The sequence below is a fragment of the Neovison vison genome, chromosome 7 (assembly GCF_020171115.1).
Source record: "Neovison vison isolate M4711 chromosome 7, ASM_NN_V1, whole genome shotgun sequence".
NCBI lineage: Eukaryota > Metazoa > Chordata > Mammalia > Carnivora > Mustelidae > Neogale > Neogale vison.
This window is the reverse complement of record NC_058097.1, coordinates 197516143-197533440: the sequence shown is the minus strand read 5'-3', so window position 1 is coordinate 197533440 and position 17298 is coordinate 197516143. Positions and strand designations below refer to the sequence as shown.

The following is a 17298-nucleotide window of genomic DNA, read 5'->3' as shown; positions in this document are numbered from 1 at the left end:
GGCATCATGACCTGAGCCAAAGGCAGTCGCTTAACCCACTGAGCCACCCAGGTGCCCTGAAATAAATCTTTTTAAAAAGAAAACACCAGGGGCGCCTGGGTGGCTCAGTGGGTTAAGCCACTGCTTTTGGCCCAGGTCATGATCTCAGAGTCCTGGGATCGAGCCCCACATCGGGCTCTCTGCTCAGCAGTGAGCCTGCTTCCTCCTCTCTCTCTGCCTGCCTCTCTGCCTAATTGTGATCTCTCTCTCTCTCTCTGTCAAATAAATAAATAAATAAAATCTTAAAATAAAAAATAATTTAAAAAAAATAAAAAGAAAACACCATGGGGCACTTGGGTGGCTCAGTCTGCCTTCGACTCCTGTCATGATGGAGTCCCACGTCCAGCTCCCTGCTCAGTGGGGGGCCTGCTTCTCCCTCTGCTTCTACAGCTTCCCCTGATTGTGCTCCTTCTCTCTCCAATAAATAAATAAAAATCTTAAAAAACAAAAAAACTGAGAAGACAGGAAAACCACTCTACATGTCTGACCACCACAGGATACAAGCCCTTAACTAAAGCTACAGCACCGAGGCCATCACTCACTCCCTAAGAAATTTTTTCCGCCCCTGGGCCCCATCATCATTACCACAGACTTAGACTACTTGGTGCTCCCAAAAGTTGCATGGCTTGGTCCAGTCAGAAAACCCTTTCCATCCAACAATGGATACAGCAGTAACCAGAACCAAGATCCCTGCCCTCAGAATAGAACTTTCCGTCTACACCAGTCGTTTGGGAGTCCCCTAGTTATGAGAGTACTGCTGGGGAGACTATGTCCCACTCCTCCTCCAACCAGAGAAGCTCATATCCTGAGGTTCCACGAAGATTGCACTCGAAAAATACGTTGCCCCCTGAGAAATTTTCTTTTTTCTAAAGATTTTATTTATTTGAGAGAGAGACAGTGAGAGAGAACATGAGCGAGGAGAAGGTCAGAGGGAGAAGCAGACTCCCCGTGGAGCTGGGAGCCTGATGTGGGACTCGATCCCCGGACTCCAGGATCATGACCTGAACCGAAGGCAGTCGTCCAACCAACTGAGCCACCTAGGCGCCCCCCGTGAGAAATTTTGAAGACCACCAGTCTTTAGTCTTCTACCTGCTAAATCTGTTAGAATATTGGCAGTTTAAATTTCAGATTGCGTAAGTGTGCCTGTTAACTTCAAATGGTAGTGACAGGAATGCTAAAAAATTAGAAATTTCCCCACCAAGTTTTATCAGGATTATAAAACTGTTAAAACATTCCATCTCCATGGGAAACAGCAACCTGAATTTGATGTCAACAAAAGAAACACAAAAGTAATCTCTGAAGTGTAGTTTTTTCACAATTTATAAACTGGTAAGGAAAATGCTCAGATGCTGATTAAATAGCCGATCAAAACTGTGAGGCTTTCTCAAAGGTGCTCCTTTCTCTCACACAGTAGGTGGGAAACCAGAAAGCCATTCAATTTATTCAAATTTCTTTCCTGGTTAAGTTAAACTAGGCCTTTGTCCAAATGGCCTAAGTACGGCCAAAGCTGCCTTAGCCATTCTGTGGGGTGTGGCGCCACCTTGTGGCCATTCTCAAACCTCTTGTAACCGTACTTCCGGAGTGTTCTCTTCAGCGCGAAAAGAACATTATACTGCCTGAAGCCTGGGGACACTCGAGATGTTCTCAAACGCTGTCAGAGAACATGACATTCTGGTTTGTTTTTATAATTTTATTGACTCTTTTCTTGTATCTTTAAAACAAAAACAAATACAGCACATGAAAATAGCATCTTATCCCGAAGTCTCAACTCTGCTGATTGCCTCAGAGAGGACATTAGAATTTCACCATCTTTCGCCTCTAAATAACCACTGTGAAGACTCAAGTTACATAACAAGTTCAAGTTTCTGCCCCCACCCCAGGACACACAGTAATCGGACCCTTCTTGCCAACTCCAGGGACTCCAGCTCTCCCTGCCCTCTTAGTTCTCCGCAGCTCTCCCCAACTGCTAAGGCTCAGTCTTCCTGATGACTGTCCCACAGGGTGGGTCAAGGCTGAACCAGAGATGAGCGCAGTCTGGGGCCACCACCCACTCCTGTCAGCCACCAGGTGGCCAGCCAGGAAATCATTTTTGTCCAGTCGGCTGGGTCTATGGTTTATCTCCCACTCCCTCTTCATTAACAATAGATTCAGTGTCCCTTAGATTGCCTGAGAGCTGTTTTGAGCGGGACACACTCTCCTGAGCTAAAAAAGAAGAAAACAAAGTAGCTCTGTGGCGTTCCTGTCATCAGATCAAGTACAAAAGGGAAAAGCACTACTGAGAAGCCTAGAGCTAGAGAAGCAATGCAATCCCCTCCCCGCCCCCAGCGGTCTCTCTAGCGCTAGCTCCCGAGGGTACGAGAAGGCAGACATTCTGGGGTCAAGGCGCTAGAAGGGGAAACACATTTATTTTCCCCTTTTGAGCTTCCCTGCTGCCCCAGTCTTTGCCTTCTTCTTAGCAGATCCCTTGGGCTCTGGCTCCTTGCGCTTAGCTGAAGAGAGAGAGCCAGTCACCTTGAAGAAATCATCCAGGCGACCCTGGGTGCTGCCTTGGCGGCTCTTGCTCAGCCGACGGACGCCACTGCGGATTCGCTCCTCAGAGAACTGCTTTTCGCCACACATGAACTTGACGAGCTCCTCTTCGTTTGGCTCGCTCCACTTCAGCTCCACAGACTCTGGGTCAAGCACCTCGGGCTCCAGGAAGAGCTGCTGGGCCTCCTTGTGGAGCCAGTTTTCCGGCACCGGGTACTTGCTGGGGTCAAGCTGCCGCACAATCTCCTCGATGCTCTTGTGCTTCTGGATGAGGCCCACGGCCCGCCTGGGCCCAATGCCCCGAATGCTCTCGCAGTAGTCGCTGCCCAGCAGGATGCACAGATCTACAAACTGCTCCTGGCTCAGGCCCAGCTCCTGCAGAATCCGGCTCAGGTGGAATTCCTGGATGGGCAGCTTCTTGGCCTCGCTGGCAGTCAGGTGCCGCATTAGCACGGGGCTGCCAAAGGTCAGGCAATCCATGTCCTCGGTGGCCGCGGCATAGACTTTGCCAGCCTTCACGAGGGCGGCACAGCTGGCCTCGGCCTCACTGGGCGCATCAAGGTACGGGACGCCCATGAGGCTCAGCAGGTGCTTGCACTCGTCATTGTGCTGCTTGGTGACCTTTACCAGCCTCTTAGTAAACTTCTCCACCTCCTCCTCGGCCCCCGCGGCCTGAGCCTGCTGCAGCTGCTTCTCCGCCTCCGCCCGCCGCTCGCTGCGTTTGGCCAGCTCACCCGACTTGAGCTGCGGCGGCTTGCCGTCGAAGACATACACGGGCTTGATGCCGTTCTCCATCATGCGGATGGTGCGGTAGAACATGCCCATCAGGTGGCTGGTAGTCTCCCCCTCCTCATTCTGCAGCACGTCCCCACCCTGGCGAACAGCAATCAGGAACTGATAAATGCTCATAGAGGCATCAATAGCCACCTTGCGGCCAAAGTAGCTCTTGATGTCATTCTCCCGGATGGCACCAGGGGCCACATCAGCAATCAGTTTGGCCAGGCCTTGAATTCCCATAGCAATACAGAGGAGGGACAGCTGAAAAAGAAAGGAGTAAAGTGAGAAGAGGAGGAATTTAAAGGATGCAAAGGCTCACGCTGCTATCTCACCAACTTCATGTCTTCAACCGAACAAACTGAGCCCAACAAGGACGACACCAATATGGAACCGCAGAAGATGAAAACACGAACGAGATAAGGTTGCCATTAGCAAAAAAACGTACCCTCTAACAAGTGAGGCCACTCAATTACTAGTAAGGCTTCCTGGGTATCGGAGGAAAAAACTGGGTGTTAAGAGGAATAAGATGCTGCTGGTGTTGAGGGACTTAAGGTTTCATGGAGAAGGCAGCAATAGGTCTCGCACGCAGTAAGGGCTACCACTGGGGTGGGCATCGAGGACCCCACGAGTCCGGAGGACAGTGCCTACCCTGGCCTGAGGAGCCCAGGGACCATAATGACAGAACCAAGCCCTAAAGGACAAGCAAATACTGGCTAAACAGAGATGACACAAGTACAAAAGCAACCATAATACAAAGCTGAATGTGCACAGTGGCCAAATAAAAACAGAAGTCATCTATCTTCTTGCCAACTCACTGACAACTCATACATTCCTCCTCTGTACCTTTATGCCAGTCACTGAACACCCCCAACTCATTCCTCTGGCTCCCCACCTCTTAGCAGTGGTGCCTGTTAGTTTTATGTGCCCACTCGGCTAGGCTGCGGAGCCCAGTTATTTACTCTAACACCAATCCAGGTGTTGTTGTGAAGGTAATTTTGTGACATCATCAGTTAACTTTAAGCAAAGGAGATTATCCTCCATCGCATGGGTGGGCCTCATTCAATCAGCCGTAAGGCCTTGGCAGCAATAACGTTTCCCAAAGAAATCCTGCCTGAGGGGCGCCTGGGTGGCTCAGTGGGTTAGAGCCTCTGCCTTGGGCTCAGGTCATGATCCCAGGGTTCTGGGATCGAGCCCCGCATCCGCATCGGGCTCCCTGCTCAGCAGGGAGTCTGTTTCTCCCTCTGACCCTCTCCCCTCTCATGCTCTCTCTCTCTCTCTCTCAAACAAATAAATAAAATCTTAAAAAATAAATAAAGCCATCGTGTGTCCACCGGTGGTCCAACACTCCAAGAAAGATGACACCAGACCTTTTCGCTGCTCCCACTTTTCAGGATTCTTTCTAAAGCATCATAAAGCTACAATCCCCGCTTCTACTCAAGTCCTAACACTCAACCTGGTGTCAAGATCCTCCGTGCTCTGCTTCCCAACCTACCTTCACAGTCCGGGAGAAGCCCTGCCCTTTCTCACGGCTGCTCAGCCGTGCCCTCCTCCCGCCATCCTCTGGCTCCTGCCATACACGGGTGCCCGGAACCGCTCCTCCCGCAGAAGCCACTCGATCGTCGGGTCCCGCCTCAGGCCGGCTGCTTTGCTAGAAGGCTTACCGAGGGGTCCGTGCCTGCCGGCCGGCCAGCCCCCCGCAGCCCCCAACAGCGGCAGGCGGGAAAGGGGTCTAAACCAGTGAAGTCTCCAAAATGTTTCTCATCCAGGACCTTGGTCAAAATACCCAACGGCCCCATAGAGTGCAAGCTATCTCCCGCCTTCCACACATGAAGGGAGGTCAGGCGACCGGTCCGAGTCGCAGAGCGGGAAGGTGGCGGGCCCGCGCTCTGGCTTCCACCCCGCGCGCGGCAGACGGCCCCCCGGCCCCCGCCCCAACACCCAGAGTGAGGTGGACCCCGCCGCCCTCGGACCCGCTTCCCACGGGGTCTCACCTGGCCTTTGGAGCGCGAGGACTGGACAGTAGCGCTGGGTCGGGTGCTGCCCAGGACGCTGCTCAGCTCCGCACCGTGCACAGCTCCGCAGCGGATCCTGTCGCGCTCCGCCGTCTTCCAAAGCCCGCGCTCCCGTCACGTGACCGCCGCCGCGCACAGCCTCCTGGGAAGTGTGGGGTCAGGTTCGACCCCCTCGGCCAGTTTCCCTTGGGCCAAACAGTCCCGCCGGGGAGAGCGAACCCTCTCAGCGGCTCGGGGGTACCCTTGCCCCAGCTCCACAGCAGGCGCCCACAGGCCGTAGCCCCCTCTACGCCCAAGCCCACAGGCCTACAAATCCCACAATGCCACTCGCGGGGGAGGCACTTCCTCTTCCGCAGAGCAGTGCGCCTGCCCCTGCCGACGTGTTATTCCGGTGGCTGAGCGGCGGATGACCCCGTGCCTGGCAAAATGGTGAGGGGGTTGAGGGGTGTTCTGCTCGGGACTGTGAGGACCCCTTGGGGCCCGTTCCACACTCGGTTTCTCTCGCGAAGGCCTCAGACGCCCGAGATCCAGACAGCCGGAGGCTCCTGTACCCTCCGGCTTGGGCTTAGGGGCGGGAAGGGAAGCCCCTTGCCTGGGATTCGTTAGGCTGAGGTTTTGATCTCTTGACGTTTAAGGGGTGAGGCGTGTGAGGTGCATTTTTAATACCTTGAGCTTTTTATCTGTGTCGCCTGTGATTAAGCTGTTATCTTTATGTGGAAACTTCTTCCTCCTGTTGAACTCCTACTCATCCTACGAGGCCCAGGGCAGATGCTCAACCTTCTTGGTGGTGGACGGCCGATTTGGCCGCTCTCTCCTGGGAGCTCCCACAACCTCCGTACAGACCTCTTGCCACATGTCCTGGACTTCTTTGTTATCTGCCACGCCTCCTAGTGACCACCATCGGACGTGCCTCTAGCTCTGGGATGATGTCTATTCATCTTTGTATTCCCAGTGCCAAACACAGGGCCTGCAATTGGAAGCCCAGTGAATGGCAGCCATTGTCTTTATCATTTTGGGGGGGAGGGAGCCCATAAATGTTTACTGAATTGAATTCCAGTGTCTCCTAGAACAATGGGGTCAGTTTATTTCTCTAGAGTTGTTATGTTCTGGACATTAGGAGCGTTGGCTGGGGAGTGACAATGGAAGTCAACATTTGTACAGAACTTTACCGTTTACAGCGCTCCTTCACAAGCATTACCTCATAATCTTCCCTGTAAGCTTGGGAAGGAAACAAGCACTTTTTGAACGACTACTCTATGCCAAGAAGTGAGCTAGTTGCTTTGACGTTTGTCATCTTTCTTAAATCATACACCAACTCTGTGAGTGGGTGTTATTATAACTGTTTTACTGAGACTCGTGTTATTCAGTAGAGCCAGATTATTAACCGAAGTCATTCCTAGTAGAGCCTGAGGTTCCATTAATAGCATAGTGGGAAGAAGACAGGTGTAGAAGTTGAGACTGGGTCCCAGCCCAGGCTCTGAATTACAGCAGAATTCTGAACTTGGTGTCTACAGACATGGGTCCATAGAGTTTCTAAAATTACAGGCAAACTTTTTCTTGCTTGTGGTTTACCCCAGGTGGGGTCCATACTTTTTATCACATTTTTTTCATAGTCATCAGTGGTCTCAAAAAATGTTAGGGACCACCGACGGATAACCAGTCAGTCACCTTCTGTGTCAGCCTCTGACTCTGAGCTGCCGTTCCTCTCTCATATTGAAAAAGCACAAGTTCCACCTTTAGTTTAAGATACCATTGATATCATTTCCAAATGGAATTGCTTGATGTTGGTTCTGGAGGACTTCTATATTTCCCAGGCAGGAACAGACCTTTAACAGTCCTAGAAGGAGGAGGCTCCTTGATGACCTCATACTACCCCCCTCAGATTGAAGTCCTGGGATTCTTTGATAGCTCTGATCTCATGCCGTCCCCTAGGAGCTAGAGGCCATGAGCAGATACACCAGCCCAGTGAACCCTGCTGTCTTCCCTCATCTGACCGTGGTGCTGTTGGCCATTGGCATGTTCTTTACGGCCTGGTTCTTCGTGTATCCTTTTACTGAGCAGCCAGTGAGGCCAGAATTAGCAATGTGGGGAAACTGAGGGAGAAACTGCTGGGTACATGCACACTGCCGGTTTTGCTCTGGTGTGGGAATAGGGGGAAAGTAAGGAGGTTGGAGAAAAGCTGTTGATGTCCAAGGTCAGGTGCTGGCCTTATTTCCCAAGTTCAGGGGAGCTTAGTTTGCTCTTCAGATTTCCAGGATAGTGAACAGAAGACCTGGCTGGGCTGGAGGTTGGGGATAGGGGATCTGAAGTTGGAAAAGTGGCAAAAGAAGGGAATGCTCAGGCGGCAGATCTGCGGACTAGTGTCAGTTCCACTGTCCGCTAGCTGTGTGACCTGGGGCAAGTGACCTAACCCCTCTGGGCCTGATTTTCTTCATGGCTGGTTGAGGGCTGGTATGAAGCAACAGAGTCAGGTCAGCTCTCAGGCCCCACTTCCTGGCTACCCTGAGCCAGGCAAGCCTTCTGGAAGGCTCACTGTGTACCTTTTTCCTGGCGCTGCACTGGCCAGGCTTCCTGTCCTACCCAGTCCATCCCTTTGCTTCTCCTTAATCATCCTGCCAGTTATGAGGTTACCTCCACCAAATACACTCGGGATATCTACAAAGAGCTCCTCATCTCCTTGGTGGCCTCGCTCTTCATGGGTTTTGGAGTCCTCTTCCTGCTGCTCTGGGTTGGCATCTACGTATGAGCTCCCAAGGGTAAGAGCTGTGACAGGGTGGGCACTAGAGAAGTTTCCCACATCCCCAGTAGCGGGGTCTTTGGGCCTGTGCAACACTGGTTAATGGTGACAGACTGCAGAGTGGAGAGGGATACCAGGCATGTGTGCCTCTTTCCCTGTCCCAAATGAGGATCTGTGTCCCATGTTGTGATTCTAAGTTCTGCACACTTCCCAGGGCCTTGATCGGACTTTGGGATATACTTTATAGGGCTCTGGGCACTGTCTTCCCATGTTAGACATTTGCCCCCTTGTATATCATACACCGTTGACCTGGTGAGGCTGCTTGGGAATGGATTAAAGGGGGTCAGAATCTGGCCGCAAGGAGTACCCTGTGGTTAGTTTGAATGTTTTCAGTCATTAAAATAAATCTTGACTAAGTGATTTTAAAAAAACCCAAAACCCTTGCTGCAGATAATCCACCGAACAGGTCACAGAGAATCGGCTTTGGTGGCCCAGCTTCGGAGCAGTGGGGCTGTCAGCCCTTGCCCCAGGAGCACAGGGCCCAGTGAGAAGAGGATGTGGAAAGAAGGGTCATCGGTCTCATTTTGATACCTCCTTCTCCTCTTTCAGGTTCCAGCCAGGCGGCTTCACTGAATTCCTGCTTTTGTAAATTAAATTTTTTACTGTTGCTGAAAGTGTCCCATCCACTGCTCCCAATAAAGGCAGATGTGTGATCGCCCCGTCTGGTGCGCAGAGGTGGGAGGGCAGTGGAGTGGTGCCAGGCCTCAGGTGACTTCCCCGGTCCCACCCCTTCCTGTTTTCCTTCTGCCTTTCAGTTGGTTCCTGCTGCCGGGAAGCCCTGCTTTCTCTATCTGTGAGGGGTGAGGCGGGTACGCGAGGGGTGTCTGTCCTTGGAATTTAAAGCTCCGTGGATAGGAAGAGGCCAGGCCTATCTGCTGTTTTTAGAGCAGACTTCTCTGGGAACTCGCACCAGTCAAGTCTGCCCTGAGCCAATCCCATCCTCTAAATACTGCCACCCTTCTCTGTGCTGGGGACCTTCCCAAGGCTCAGCTAGTCCCCAGAGTTGTTTTACCCTAGGATGGCTCCTTTAACCCAGGTGGGGCAGCAATAGGTCCATGGGATGTGGCTAGGGGAGGGGGCTGCTGAGTCCTATTCCCAAGCCTAGCATGAAGCTAAGAAGGATAACGGGATACAAGGCATCCGTCTGGCCCAGGAACCCCAGAGAGTCCAGCTGGTCTGAGCCCCACAGATGACTCCGTCTCCTACCACAACAGTCTCAAGAAGAGATGGGGAGGCAAGGTCAGATACAAAGCCATATTTTTACATTTATTTATATACGTATATTTACTTCGGAAGAAAAGAACAGGAGCAGGAAGAAAGCAGGCCCAGGGCTGCTTCCTTCTGCCCACTGCAGAGTCAGAGTTGGTGCACGATAAATAGAGGAGTCAGCACTCAGGAACGGGGGCTGGGGGTTAACTGGGAGGGGGGGGCGCTCTATGCACATGCAGGCCTTCGTGGAGGGAGAGGATACGATACGGGCAGAGAGACTCGTGCATTGAGAGGCCCTATGTACAGCTTGAAGCTTGGGGGAGATTAGCCCAGTGGCTACAGGAATAAATGCCAAAAGGGAGAGAGGAAGGGAGAGTTGGCTGCCGGACCCCACATAGGGAAGGGAGCCAAGACTCCCACTTAACAGTGCCAGCCGGGCAGCTGTCAGCCTCCAGCAGGTGACCCACTCCCCTTCCCTGAAGCCCTTTTACCTTCATGGGCTTAAGGCAACTTTGGTCCAAGGTTGACCCTCCCCCCACCTCCCAAGCAGCTTGGAGCCCCAGCTTGGCCCCAATCCTCGCACTGAGGATCCCTCCTCAGGCATGGAAACAGCCAGCTGCTAACCAGATTGGGGCTATGCTGTGTCCAGAAGGGCTCCAGGGGGCAGTGGAGGGTCACTTTCCAGTTAAGGACTGAGGGGCCACAGTCCACAGACAGGCACCCTCACTAAGGAAGCCCCAGAATCCTATTACAAAGGGTGGGGCTCACCAGTTTTAAGGCATTTAGGAGGGTTGCCCCCCGCCACCCAGTGCCGGCCCCCTGCATGGTGTGGGGAGCCATGCAGTTCCTATGTCAGAATGAGGGAGCGGAGCCACACTGGGGAGGGAGCTGGGAGGTGGGGTGTCCCTATCCCCCAATTCCCCTGAGGATAAGTGCTTTGAGACCCGTGGCTGAAGGGGGCCTGTGCCTCACAGGCTTCTCAAAGATTTCCACTCCCCACAGAAAGGTCTCCCATTCAGAGCTGAGAAGGAGAGGTCGGAGAGGGGTAAGGCCTGGTTCCCAAAGAGGTGGCAGAATACAGCGGGGCAGGGGCGGTGATTCCTGTTCCCCTTACTGAACCCGTGCAGATGTGGCTAAATGCTTCCCACACTCCTTCGGTGAGCCTGGCTTTGACCTCAGATCGCCCCAGGCTCCCACTAAGGACGGTTCCTGTAACACTGGCACTTGAGTTAAGACTTCGGCCAACACAAGCCCACTGCTCCACCTCCAGGGAGTGAGGGCGGAGATGGAGTCTCCTGCCAGCCGTGGGCTCGTTGAGCCCAACATAGGAGCCCTTGATCTAGGGAGACAAGGTCGCCAGCAGACAAGAGAGGAGGGAGAAGCCAGAGTCGGGGTGGTCGGCAGCAGGATGGGTGTCTGAAGCCTCCTTGGGGCGGACCAGAGCCAGGGCCCTGTCTGGTGAAGTGTCTCCCGAGAGCTCTGTACTTCTCCAGCCTTTCCTTCTCCAGCCTTCCACTCCTGCCCCGGCTTAAGTGCATTTTAGTAATGACTTCGTCAATAACAGCAAAAGCCATTTGACCTCACGTACCAGCCAAGACCAGCCTGCTGCCTTGCAGGGATTCCCGCTCCTCTGCTCCGAGATAATGATGGGTCCCAGCTGTGACTATAAGCTCTGGAAGCTCCTGGGAGCCCAGGCTGTGGGGCTGCAACACTCACTGGGGGCGGGGGAGGCTCACGGGGAACTTCCCTTCCAGGATACTCCAGGTTCAAGGGTCCAAGGCTAACCGGGCCCCCTGGCCCCCCGCACTGGTTCAGCCAGGCACTAAGTATACATAAGGCACATGGTCAGTCTTTCCAGCCCATCCAGGGCTGGCTTCAGTTGCCCTGGAAGCTCTCGGGAGCCAGTGCTCCCAGGGAGAAGAGACCTCCTGGGCCACACTTAAAGCTTCAAAGTCCCAAGTCCAGCGTAACAGTCAAACCCCAAAAAATCCACCACTTCGCCACCCCCCAGGGAGCAGCTTCGAGGGTAAGAGCTATATATTCTCCGCGGACTCACGGATCCAGCCAAGTCTTTTCGGGCTCGGGCCAAGTCAAAGGCAGCAGGTCCCCACTCCAGAAGAGGGGCGGCTCACAGTCTCAAGAGGGGAGAGTAGGCGGGTAGGCTCTAGACAGTCACAGGCTTACCCTGGCCTCCAAGGCCCCTGCAGCCAGTCCTCCAACCACCGGAGCTGGACAGACACAGACAGTCTGGTCCTGTCCCGGCCCCAGGAGGTCTCCCGGGCTCCCCATGCAGCGCGTGAGGGGCGACCAGCAGGAACAGCAACTCCAGTGTGAGGACTTCCAGTTTCCCCAGTCCTGGGGAGGGCCAAGCCCAGATCAGTCTCTCCAGGGGATGTGCCAGTGAACAGCAGAGAGCTGGGCGGGTGGCAGGCTCCAGGGTAACACAGCCGCGTCCAGTGCGGAAGGGGCGCACGGGGCCCCAGCCCGGCTGTGGTGCCACCTCGGGGAAGGCAGCTCAGTCACACAGGCGGTAGAAATGGAAGTAGTAGTCTGTGGCCGGCCAGACCGGGGCCTCCGCGCTGCAGTTGGCCTGACCCTGGGTGAGAGGGCAGCAGGACCAGGTGAGGTGGCTCTGGGGGCGCGGGGCAGGAAGCACTCCCCTGCCCCCCGCCACATCACCTGTCACCATACCCCAAGTCTTGCCATGTGCTCCGGGAATCCTCATGTCCTTTTCCCGAGCCCCACACTTGAGATGCAGGAGCCCGGACCTCTGGGGGCAGAGGGCAAGCCTGTACTCACCAGCAGTGCCACCCGGAAGTGGTAGGTGAATTCTCGGAAAGACAGGATCGTTACTGGCCACTGGTGGGAGGTGCCCTGGGGAGAGGAGAGAGGGAGGGGTGAAGACAGCCCCGTGGCCCTATCCTGACCAGCAGCCCTGGGCATGGTCATTGCAGCCCTGGGCGCCAAGGCAAGTGTTAGGGAGGCTGGAGTCAGAGCTGGGAAGAGAGAGGGGAGGGAGCACGTTCTGCTCTGGGGAGCGGAGGCAGCCCCCCGTTATGTAGACTTTGAGGAGCACCCACAGGTACACAGCAGCCCTGCCTCATCTCTTGCTGCCTCCCCTCCCCGTTGTACTCCAGGCACATCAAAGTATTTCCAACCCAAGAAGGTGACGCGGCGTACAGATGAGGACGCTGAGCTATCGCTTGAAATCACAGGCACTGCGTGGCAGAGCGGGGACTGACACACGGGTCCCCGCGCTATCGTGCTCTCTCCCTTGCAGGGGAGCCTGAGGCTTGCCTGTGTTCCAGCTGAGACTTTGACGTGGCCTCCTCATACGTGGACTTGGGCTTGAGCTCCACATGGTGTGAGCGGCTGGCTGGGCTCGCCCCCTCCTTTCAGCCTCCGCCTGCGCCTCTTGGGACTCTTGGGACGCTCTCACCGCCCCCCCCCCCGCCCCCAGCCTCTCCTCAGGTTACTTTCTGCACATCTTTTCTCCCCAGCTAGGGAGTGCATTCTTCCAAGACAAGGCCTGGGTCCACCCCTGCCTCCCGCGGTGTCCCCGAAGCTGGGCCCAGCACAGGGCCTAGGACAGAGGGACCCCAACACATTTTTGCTGAACCAACATAAACTGGTGAGGAGACGTTCCCTTCACTTGTGCGGAGAGTCATAACTTTGGGTCCCAAGGGGGTCATGTGGCCAGTGAGGAGCTGGACAAAGGAAGGATCACAGGCATTTGGTTCTCAGAGCAGGAGGCAGGCCTCCACAAGGGAGCCTGAGGGGTCTTCCGGACGGGAGGACTGAACCATGCCGCTGCCCAGCCTGAGCTTGAGGACCGGGCTCCTCCTGTTTCCTGTCTCCTAGCAGGACAGGCTGCCACGTGTTCACCTCTGCCCGAAGGCCACACTTTCCTGGGCCTCCCCACCTCTGCACGTGCCCTTCAGCTCCTGTGACACTGGCCTCTTTTCTTTCTCCAGCTGACCCCAATGCTGCAGGTGTCGTCTTCATTAAACATGACTTTTGGGGTGGCTCTTCTAACCCTGAGCACAGACAAGGTTAGCTCTCCCTGCCAAGGACCCCTAGAATACCCTCCCCATTGCCACCACTGCGTTCATCCCAGGTTAGTCCTGGTGGGACTGTTTTCTTCCCCGGGACTCTGGGCAGGGCAGGGCAGGGAGTGGGAGATGCTCCGCTCCCCAGGCCCATGGCCTAAAGGGTCCCTTGTGGAGATGCCATCACTCTGCCTCCAGGCCCCTTCTCTTCACCTGTTTGGGGGCCCAGTTGTGCCAGGGACGATGAAGCTCTGGGGCCTGCCTGGCCCACAGCTTCCCAGGTGCCTCCTACCTGGGTGTCCTGGTGGGTGTGCAGGCTCTGTGGGAAGCCCCCCTCCTCACACGGCCCCTCCTTCGACATCAGGCTGCACAGCGCCACAGACACGGGAGACGAAGAGCTGGGGGAAGGCCGGTTAGCAGAGAAGTGGGGCTCCAAGTTCCTCAACCTGCCCTGCCCCCAGCCAGCCCTCCCACGCCACCTTCGCTACCCTGCCGAAACAAGCCACGAGTCCTCACACAGCTTGAAAATGAGCCCTTCAGGTCAGGCCCTAGACCGCCCTTTCCCATCTACCATCCCACACGGCCTTCACACCCCTGCGCAACAGCAGTTTCTAGATGAGGAGCCCAGGGACTGCCAGGGTCGCACAGCCAGAGCAAGGGATAAAGTCAGCATCCCTCCTCAGACCCCTTCCCTGGGTGGGCAAGGCCCCAAGCTGACACTCACTTCATCTGCAGAGTCAGGCTGAGGTGCAGCGGGGTGCTGCTGCTGACGGGGATGCGGTAGGTGAAGTTTCCAGGCCTGCAGGGGCAAACATGGCTCCTGAGACCCAAGGCTACCCTGCTGGAGCCCCTTGCCTGGATACCCCAGCCCCCCATGGAAAGGGGCTGCCCCACCTTGGGGCAGGGTGGGGGAGGGGGACGGGAGGGGGACAAGATGGGGAGGACATCCGGGCCTCCTCCGCACTGCCTGGGCTCCTGTCACCTGAGGGAATCTGTCCTTGGGGTGAAGGCCCACCTGCAGGCATCCCCTGGAGCGCAGTACTGGGAAGTGATGGACATTGATGTCTCCAGCACCTGGATGGAGGTCAGGGAGGGCACTGGGTCTGCAAGGAGAGAGGCTGTGGGGGCAGGGAGGAGGGTGACAAGGTGGGATACGAATAAGCAGCAGCCAAGCCGGTCCTTGCCAGGCTCGCATCCAGTCACTCACACCTTAGCATAAATTAATTCTCAGGTTATTCTTTCCAGAACCCCCAAAATGGCCAGGGTCACGCCACCCTTTTCCCTGGCAGCACTACGAAGAGCCACTTCCCATGAGCCTGAGGTCTGCCTCCTCGGCAGAACCCGAAGCCCAGGAGCAGGGATGGGTCTTCATATCCCTTGCCAGAGGCATACGGGAGCCCGCGCACAGCCCAAACACGTCTCTCCATGTTCAGTTTGGCGGCTTGACGCTGGTGGCCGGAAGTTAGCCGCAGTGGGAGTATTCACCACAGATCAGGACTCTTTCCCCAAGAGCCCAGTGTTTAACACCTCCCAGTGCCCCACTCGTGAGGGCTTGTGGCCTTCTGTGGATGAACCCACCACAGATGGCGGGCTGGGCCGGGGGTTCTGAGGTGTGACAAGGCAGGTGAGGGAGACAAGGCTTTCTTGGTCATCTACGGGCTGGCTGCTGCCTGACCCTCCCCGCGCCCCCAACCTAGGAAGGGGAAGCTGGGCCCACAGAACATCTGCTGGACCTGACACATTTTCAGCTTCGTGAAGCACAACCCAGGCGCGCGAAGACCCCTACCCCCATCCCGCAGGATCCAGTATGCGCTTGGGGTCACCGACAGATAACCAGATAAAGACAAGATGGAAGGTCCCCTTCTCATTTCTCTTCTGGGCAAACTCCTGTGGTCCTTCAGAGACTCAGCTCCAATGTTACCTCCTCCAGAGAGGCCTTCCTGATCACCTCCCCACCTCAGCCTGGATGAAGTGCCCTCCCCAGTCACCAAGCTGCTGGCGCATCCCCTCAGTGCCCCGTCACGCTAGTACACTACTGTGTTCTCAGGTGTCTGAGCCATCTGGGGTCAGGGCATGTCTGTCTTCATCACCCCAAGCACCCTGTACAGAGCCAGCCACAGAGCAGCGGCCCCGGAAATGGTTGGCCCAGTGAGCAGCCCCCGGTGGGGTTTACCTATCACTTTGTACTTTAATCTCAGCAAGTCACAATTTCAAAGCTTTTTTTTTTTTTTTCCTTTAAGCCACAAAAACCACCAAATGAAAGCTGATAAGGAGGCCCATTACCAAGAGCAGAGCCACCGGGCTGAAGCCCGGGAGGCCCCTGGCCTCCTCTGTGACATCCGGGGCCCTGGCATCAGGCAGACGTGGGGTGGGATTTCAGGTCTGCTGCTGCCCGGCCACACGACCCAGCTCCGGTTTCCCCCTCTGACCTACGGGGATGATCCCTTCCTTGCACGGATGTGTAAGCCCTGAATGAGGAGAGCTACATAGGCTCCTGGCCTGATGGCGGGACTTTGCACTGCCCAGCAAACGTCTGTGGACAGTCCTGCGCCGGGCCTTCCGCTGACCGGGCTGAGATGCGCCCAGACCAGTGAGCTTTGCTGGCTGAGCTGACATGGTGGGGGTAGCAGGGGGACGGGTAGGGCAAGTACCTGGCTGGCCCCCGGCCTGAGTGGGCTGAGCAGGGCTCAGGCCAGGCTGGGGGACCCCTCGGCGGGTCCGGCCGTGGAGACCAAGGCTGGGGCTGTTCTTGGCTTTGCCCTGCCCTCCAGGGAAGGGGACCGCAGGGCTGGCCAGAGGCTCTGAGCTCTTTGGATGCTTGGAGTGGCCAATACCATTGGCTGACAGGCTCCACGACTTGGCTCTGATGTTGGTGACAGGCAGCAAAGCCATCTGGCTGGGGCCTGTGGGGAGAATGAGATCAGCTGAGAAGAGGGACCTGGCTGCCTCCTGTCTGGCTTTCTCCAGGACTTCACCAGACTCTGGGTGACCCCCCATCTGTCTCTATATCCCTTCAGGGAGACCCACCGACCTTTCTCCAGAGCCTCATTCTGGGCTCCAGGATACCCTCCCCCCAATGAGTCTGGGGCCTTTCTCTGGACTCATATAAAATCCCTTCAGCGCAAACCCTGGAGCCGAGAGAGCCATACCTGAGCTGTTGGTGGAGGGGCTGGGACTGGGGCTGAGGCCGTGGCCAGGTTTAAAGCTGGGGCCAAGACCAGGGGCTGCGGTAGGGCTAGGAGTGGCTGAGGAGCAGCAGACGACCGGGCAAGGGTGGCTGGAGCACAGGTCCAAGGTGGGGATGACCGGACCCGGGGCCGAGCTGGTCAGGCCAGTGGTAACTGAGGAAGCCAGAGGCTATATGAGCCAGAGGTGGGCAGCTGAGCCCCCTCCCAGAACACAGGTCCCTGCCCCTATCCCCACCCTCCAGACCCACGGCAGGCACGCACCCAGCAGCAGAGAGGGTGGTGTGCCTGGCACCCCAGTGGTCACAGGGGACTGTCGGAGCTGGGTGGTCCCGAAGCTCTGGCTGGACCTGCTGGGGAGGGGTGGGCTGAGCTCAGAGGGACTGCAAGAGCCTGGACAGGGAGGCCTGGGAGTCCCAGAGAGGTGGACAGGGATGGCGGAAAAGAGGCAGGGAGCCAGGAGCCAGAGGTAAGGAGGGAGGGGACTTGGTCCAGACACGTACCATGGGCACATGGCCTCGCTCCCCCCAGGGTGCTGGGGCCGGAGCAGGGCCAGAAGACAGGAAGTGGACACGGCAAAAGAGCTAAGGGGCGGCAGAGAGGAAAAAGAGGGGGACAGGTGCAGGGGAGAGAAAAGACACGGTCAAAGAGAGCCCTGGAGCTGAGGTGGAAGTGGGCAGATAGAGCCCAGGGTCCCGCCC

General features: G+C 56.1%; 3 protein-coding genes across 5 annotated transcripts in view; 1 reads left to right on the top strand and 2 right to left on the bottom strand.

Annotated features, from left to right (window-relative positions):
* Nucleotides 1-1708: 1708 nt before the first annotated feature.
* Nucleotides 1709-5675, bottom strand: FEN1 (flap structure-specific endonuclease 1). The gene is made up of 2 exons (XM_044259433.1): nt 5337-5675; nt 1709-3606 (listed from the first exon to the last, which is right to left on the bottom strand). The coding sequence occupies exon 2, from the start codon at nt 3583-3585 to the stop codon at nt 2443-2445; it is 1143 nt and encodes a 380-aa protein (XP_044115368.1). The 5' UTR covers nt 3586-3606; nt 5337-5675; the 3' UTR covers nt 1709-2442.
* An 11-nt stretch (nt 5676-5686) lies between these two features.
* On the top strand, nt 5687-8807 carry TMEM258 (transmembrane protein 258). The gene is made up of 4 exons (XM_044259435.1): nt 5687-5786; nt 7290-7399; nt 7977-8113; nt 8704-8807. Exons 1-3 carry the CDS (start codon nt 5784-5786, stop codon nt 8101-8103), a joined length of 240 nt encoding a protein of 79 aa, XP_044115370.1. The 5' UTR covers nt 5687-5783; the 3' UTR covers nt 8104-8113; nt 8704-8807.
* A 1062-nt stretch (nt 8808-9869) lies between these two features.
* Nucleotides 9870-17298, bottom strand: part of MYRF (myelin regulatory factor) — a 31695-nt gene continuing 24266 nt past the window's right edge. The window contains exons 19-27 of one of the 3 annotated variants that reach the window (XM_044259430.1): nt 17101-17181; nt 16862-16950; nt 16562-16753; nt 16064-16315; nt 14428-14530; nt 14137-14211; nt 13705-13810; nt 12163-12237; nt 9870-11959 (exon numbers count right to left, since the gene is read on the bottom strand). In XM_044259430.1, the coding sequence (XP_044115365.1) occupies nt 11879-11959; nt 12163-12237; nt 13705-13810; nt 14137-14211; nt 14428-14530; nt 16064-16315; nt 16562-16753; nt 16862-16950; nt 17101-17181 (1054 nt within the window). In that variant the 3' untranslated portion in view covers nt 9870-11878. The remainder of the gene's footprint in view (nt 11960-12162; nt 12238-13704; nt 13811-14136; nt 14212-14427; nt 14531-16063; nt 16316-16561; nt 16754-16861; nt 16951-17100; nt 17182-17298) is intronic. The other 2 variants (XM_044259431.1, XM_044259432.1) reach the window with 2 other exon arrangements.